Source organism: Eleutherodactylus coqui, chromosome 5 (genome assembly GCF_035609145.1).
Source record: "Eleutherodactylus coqui strain aEleCoq1 chromosome 5, aEleCoq1.hap1, whole genome shotgun sequence".
NCBI lineage: Eukaryota > Metazoa > Chordata > Amphibia > Anura > Eleutherodactylidae > Eleutherodactylus > Eleutherodactylus coqui.
The window spans coordinates 142,748,363-142,755,043 of NC_089841.1; the positions used below are offsets into that span (position 1 = coordinate 142,748,363).

Below are 6,681 nucleotides of genomic sequence, written 5' to 3' on the forward strand. Positions count from 1 at the left end.
GGCTGCCCATCTATGGCCGAGGCGTAATATCGCTAGCGATATTCTGCCGAGGGGGAGACCCGTTGGGTCTCTGTGGTGAGCCTATCTGACAGGTGTCTGATAAGCGCGTCTAATGGAAGGAGAAGGCGGCTTTGGTCGGCGCCATGGAGACTGGGACGCCAGCACCGGAGGGGCAAGTGTATAACTTCTGTATGGCCAATATTTAATGCACGATGTATAACCCCACTTGCTATCGCGGGACAACCCCTTTAAAGAGTTAGGATTCTGCTACAACTCCTTAAAGCCAGAACTGCTGGATGTGGCTCTCCAATGTACGTTATGGAGGGATCTTCTATAGCGCCTTTACAGGGCTGACTGGTCTGTCTATGGGGGATTTTACACTGGACAACCTGCAGATGCCAGAGAGGTGGTCCCAGAGATAACCACCATTCCTGTGCTTTTACACAAACGATCATCGCTAGTGAATGGAGGTAGAGGGGGCTGGGAACTGTCCCACCTGCCTCCACACAAACGGATTTTAACTGCCGAATCCGTGATCGGCACCCATGCGTAAGGTCCACTGTAATAGCTGCCCACTGGAAGGCATTGGCTTCCACAGCTTCAAGCAGACAAGCGGATGCGGTTTCCAATTTTTTGCGCAAAACACAAAAAATATATATACACATTTTTTCACACAGACGGGCTCCATTGATCTCTATAGGAGTGTTTGAACTGAAGTACATCCGGAACTGCAATGCGGATGGGCGCAGATTTTAATGCGGTAAGCTTGCAGGTTGCTAGGAGACATAATAAAATTAATGGAAAGAAGCACGAAATTGGCAAAAAGACAGTGCAGGACAGCGGTTCTCATAGTGGAACACCCCGTTGCCCACCGCAGTATCAGGGTATTGGATATCCCAAGCCCACAGGGCAGTATGCCGGTCTGCAGGCGGCTCAAAGCACTCACCACCAGAAAAGCACAAGAATGGCGTCTGGGCATTAACTTTCTGACGTTATCCCCTGCTTGTGATAGTTTTCCGCGGCCGATAGGCTGTGCATCTGTGCAGAAAAACAATTGCATCTGCAATCGCCCGCAAACACTTGCCGTTCATTTCTGCGAAGAATCGCAGGTCTTCCGCGGCGGAAATCAGCTTCGTGTGCAGGCGGCCTAAGCAGGCAGTGCTTCATAGGCGAATGGCTGCCTGTTTAAAAACTGAAGGACAGTTCAGCTCATGTAAGGAAATAGAAACTAAACGGCGAGCGCAGTCATCGATCAGTCGTGCGTACATTTAGACTGAACGCTTCCTTCAGATTGTCGCTGGTGTAGAGGAGCCCCAGGGCAGAGTTCACACCTGCGTTCTAAAGGTCTATTGACTGACTGTCCTAAAACATACAAGTGCTGAACCCAACACGTCGCTGCCGCTGACCAACAGGCACCGCTAACTCCATAGACAAAAATAGCGCAACGTGGGGCATTATTGCGTCCATAGCTCTGAACAGACGCTGTACGTGTATATCCAATATCAGTACATCACTTACGCTGCCGCACATCACCGGGTCCCCCCATTCCTGCAGGGTGGACCCTCCCCTACAGTATATATCAGCTAACCCCGGCCCCGTCCATCCCACCGTGCGGGGGGTGCTCGTGTCCTACCTGGGTCGGGAGAGAATGGTCAGCCTCCTCCGCAGCTCCAGATGTGCGCGGCTGGTTAAGGAAGCAAGCTATAAGTGATAAGCGCAGCGCACACAGCAGCGGCCGCGCTAGCGCCGCGCCGACACTTCCCCTATAAAGGATATTCTCCGCCCGCAGCTGGCTGATGGTTTCTTCGCATCTGGCGAGCTGCTCCTGGAAGCTGCTGGACTCCGCCTCGCTGTCCTCCGTCTGGTCAAACCGCACATGAACCGCTTGAGGAACCGCATCATCGTCCAACTGCTCAAAGAGCTCGCTATCCCCGAACTCCACCTCCGCCATCTTCCAGACCTCCGGTCATAGAGACGTACCATAGAGATAAAGAAAGCACGTCCCGCGACGTCAAATACGTGCCGTGCGCGGCGGCCATCTTTACTTCTGGCATGAGACTGAAGGCCAAATCAGAGAGCGTCAGACTACAGGCCTGATTATAGTCTTCTTGCAGCGCAGTTCACCTCCTATATCAGGGTGGTCGGAGCCTCCATAATTCTGCGTGATTACTTTAATCTTTTCAATGATTTATAAGTTAAAACAACCCTTGTGTTTTGGGGCAAAATTCTGTCCCTGGCTGAAGGAAGCAAGTAGTTCATTATCTGCACTCGTTCTTCTCTGATGTCCGTCCAATCTGCTGGTTTGATGGCCAACGCAATCTTCAAATGACCTAATCCTCACAGTACATTGGTAGGGTAAGGCCACCTGCACACGGACGGATTTGCAATGCCGAATCCGGAACAGGCGTCCGCCTTCAGACTCTGCAGCAAATACTGCCCATAGCATGCTATGGAAAAAAACTCTTTTTCCTGCACACAAGTGGAAATCAATTGCGATTTTCCGCTGGCGGAAGAAAAATTGCAGCATGCTCTGTTTCTGTGCGGATTCTGCATGGACGGCTTCCATCGGGTGTTGGCTGGGTACAGCGTCGGATTCTGCTGCAGACTCCGACCCAGTTGTGTGCAGCTGGCCTTAGACTACCAATGCACTATATCTGCTCTCTGATTGGCCAGTGCTGCTCACATTACCAGCACTAGCCAATAGTGCAGTGTGCATTGGCTGCATAGAAAATGGCAGGGCCATCTTGGATGGCTGTAAAGTCGGGACCAGAACCAGTGCAGGTAATATAGTCCCAACTCTTCCAGTCCCACAACAGAATTTTTCCCTGAACCTAGAGGATCATTTTAAGAAACAATAAATAACAAATATTTGTTCAATATGTGGCATCCATTGTACATTGGATACAGTCAAAGACTAGCGTTCCAGGCCTTCAGCGCTCAGGCTAGGCTCCCAGGCCTACGACTGGCTTCACACGGGCGTATTTGTGCATGCAATAAGCAGAGAATAAGAACCCATTGATTTCAATCGGTCGTTCACATTTCCGTATTTTGCACGCACATTTCAGTCATGCAAAAAAAAAGAAAATGGAACATGCTAGTTTTTTTGCATATTTTCACCCCAAAGGTCCCATAGAAGTCAATGGGTAATGCGCAAATGCATGCACAATACACAAGGAGATGCGTAAAACACTGCACTTGCAAGTAGAACGCATTTGGAACTATTTAGCCATTTTAATCGCTGTGTTTTTGCTGCGCGCAAATGAACATGCCTTATAGGGGCAAAAAGTATAGTGAAATACACCAATGCGCATGCAAAAAAGCATTGTTCATTCCGTATATGCAGCGCTCAGACACACACAAATGCGCTTATGCTGGTGTGAAGCCGGCCCAAGGGTGCTATTACAAGCGTGTATAAAAAAATCTGCACAAAAAAAAAAAAAAATCACACTTAAAAGCTTGTTTTTTTAATACGGCCACTTGTTTTGCATAATTAATAGTAATTATTTTCAGTGATGTTAAACGCATGGAAATTTCCAAGAAACACTTGTTTTTTTTTAATTTGTAAAGGAAAAACATAAACGTGTAATAACCCCCTTAAGGCACCTTTCACACATGGGGATTATTTCTGCAACATGCAGCTATGACCTCTTTTTCATGAGCGACAGCGATACTGCAGCTGTGCTCTGTGCGATATCGCAGCAATATTGAAATTTTGGGGCCCTCTTTTGTCAGGAATTTCGGGGGGCTTGAAGTATAAGCCCTACCGTAAAAATAAGCCCTGGCTACATTTAAAACAAACAGAAAAAACAATACATTACCTAACAGACACTGTCCGCTCTGCTGCACTTCTCCACAGCTCTGGTACTTATTTGTAGTCTTCAGTCACGGCTTCCTGGTTAGGAGGTTCATGATTCCTGCCTTCAGGAAGCGCTGGCTCTGATTGGTTCTCGAGTGCCGCAGCTCAGCCAATCAATGCAGCGCTAGAAGAACAAATCACAACCATTCAATGCCACTGCATTGCGGAATATACCCTCCTGCAGGATATTCAGCACCAAAGCCGCACTGCTAATCTGTGGATTTTGATGCGGAATTGAAAATAGCAGATTTAGGCTGGGTTCACAAGGGATGGATTTGCCATGGAAATTCCGTGTGGAATTTTTGTGCGGCAACTAATCACGGGATTAGCCAGCCATGTGGACGAGATTTTGCAAAAATCTCATCCACACGGGGCAGCCAATCTGTCACGGCAAAGCCGGGCAGAAATGCCGCGGGTTTTGAAGCTGCGGCTCTCCTGTGGAAATCTTGTGGCTTTTCGGTGCGGCCGAGCCACGAGATTTCCACGGAATTTCTGTCCTGTTGGAACCAAGCCTAAGGGCTTCCACACGTGTGTTTTTTAATGCAAATGTCAATTGGGCTTTCTAATGTTAAAAACGTATCGCACAAAAATCTCAAAGCACTAACTTATGGGCCCTCTAAGGCTCCTGGGCTTGGGTGCAACCGCATCCCCTGCATCCCTTATAGTTACACCAGTGGGTCAGGTTTAATGCCAACTATTATGCCAAAGAAAAACTCTTGCCTATAGTAATATTGAAAATGAAAGTTGCTGTGATTGGTTACTATGGCAACAGAAATTGTTTTTCTTTATGGCAGCTGACATAAAGCTGCATCATTAACTGCAGGGCGCAAGTGAGTCAGAGTGCTGGTCATGTGACCTAGAGGCCAGAAGAAAAGTGCAGAATACACAGTCTGGACGGGATCAACTACAGAACTGGATTCTTTGCAGCAGAGGTCAGCGATATTGTGATCGTTTTTCCCCCACCACCCAAAAAATAAAGTTCTTCTTATGGGCATCTTTACACTACCGTGTTTTTGCAGGTGTTTGTGTGCGCAGAATCTATGAATGTAAAACACAGAGAATAGAACCCATTGATTTCAATGGATTCGTTCTTATGAGCTGGTTTTGCGCATATGGAAAAAAAGAAGGCCCTGTTCCATTTTTCTGCATTTTGTGCAGTAAAGGCCCCCATAAAAGTCTATGGGAGGTGCGCAAATACGCAAGGTGTAGCATTAAATACTGCACAAAATGAGAGGAAAAGAAAACACCTGGACCTTATTAAGCAAAATAGCATATTAATCCATGGAAAAATTATCACACATATGAACTGTCCCTGCTTGCACAAAAAGTACAGTACTATGCGCAGACACGTGTGCAAACGTACCTCTATCCAACATCATTCATACGCAAACACATTGCGCTGTGGTGAGCGTATTTAGAACACTTTTCAAGCATCTATTGTAGCATGCTGACAGTTTTCTTTCATAAGGCCCCCTCTCCACGGCCGTGACGGAATATTGCTAGCGGGGGAGCAGAGGGAGAGCTTCCAGGTCTCTGCGGTGAGCCTATCTGACAGACAGGCTCACCGCGGCATGCCGCGATCTGAATCCCCCAAGCGGAGAATCGCTATGATTCATTACTCGTGGATGTCGGGGCTGTGCTTTCCACTGTAAGTCTATGGGAAGCGTTCACTGCGTTACCCACAGCCGGATTATCGCCACGGGTAACGCAATAAACTATAGTCCGTGGACAGGCAGCCTAAGGCCTCATGTCCACGGGGAAAATAAGATCCGCTGCAGATTCTCCATGGAGAATCTGCAGCGGGTCCCTCCTGCCCCGCGGACATGAGCGCCGAAAATAAGAATTTAAAAGCATTTACCTATCCGGCGCGGGCGGGGAAGGTCAGCTGTTCCTCACGGCCGGATCTTCATTTTCGGCCGGCGGATGAATTCCTGGCGCCGGCACGTCGTCGACGTGCCGCGCGCATGCGCCGGGCACATCCGCCGAGCCGAAGCAAGGAAGATGCGGCCGTGAGGAAGAGGAGACCTTCCCGGTCCGCTACGGATGGTAAATACTTTAAATTCCTATTTTAGGTCTCCCGCGGATCCGGACGGCTTCCATAGGCTTCAATAGAAGCCCGCGGGAGACCCGCATGAAAATGGAGCATGGTCCAGATTTTTCCATGCTCCATTTTTTTTAAAATCCCTTTTATTGACGATCCGCGGGTATTTATCTACCCGCGGGTGGTCAATGCATCCCTATGGGATGCGGATCCGCATGCGGGAGATCCGCTGCGGATCTTAAATCATATTTTGCCCGTGGACATGAGCCCTAAAGAAGATATTGCTGTACAGTATTTGCTATGGATTTTCCACAATGCAACTCTACACAGAAAATCTGCAGCATTTACAATACGAGCCCTGTGGATGAAACACGGTACTGTGCAAAAGTTTTAGGCAGGTGTGGAAAAAATGCAGCACAGTGAGAATTATTTTCAAAAACAGAAGGCGTTTGATTGACTTCAAATTTTTCCTGCAGCAGGACAACAATCCCAAAACATACAGCCAATCTTATGAAGTGTAAAGAACAAGGAGTCCTGGAAGTGATGATATGGCACTCTCAGAGCCCTGATCTCATCATCGAGTCTGTCTGGGATTTCATGTAGAGACAGAAGGATTTGAGTAAGGCTGCATCCGCACTGGCTACAAAATCATTGCTGCAATGTGAAACCCATGGTTTCCAATGGGTTCTTTCACATGAGCAATGTTTTGTAAGGATATTTTGTAACCCGTGCGGATGCAGCCTTAGCCTATATAAACAGATCTGTGGTTTATTGTCCACGATGT

The 6,681-nt window shown here is 48.0% G+C and overlaps 1 protein-coding gene across 1 annotated transcript in view; it reads right to left on the bottom strand.

The window, feature by feature from the left end:
• The window catches only part of ZCCHC8 (zinc finger CCHC-type containing 8), a 34,766-nt gene extending 32,776 nt beyond the window's left edge, over nt 1-1,990 (bottom strand). Inside the window, exons 1-2 of the mRNA XM_066603310.1 lie at nt 1,775-1,990; nt 1,634-1,674 (exon numbers count right to left, since the gene is read on the bottom strand). Of these exons, the coding sequence (XP_066459407.1) occupies nt 1,634-1,674; nt 1,775-1,951 (218 nt within the window). The 5' untranslated portion in view covers nt 1,952-1,990. The remainder of the gene's footprint in view (nt 1-1,633; nt 1,675-1,774) is intronic.
• Nucleotides 1,991-6,681: the final 4,691 nt, after the last annotated feature.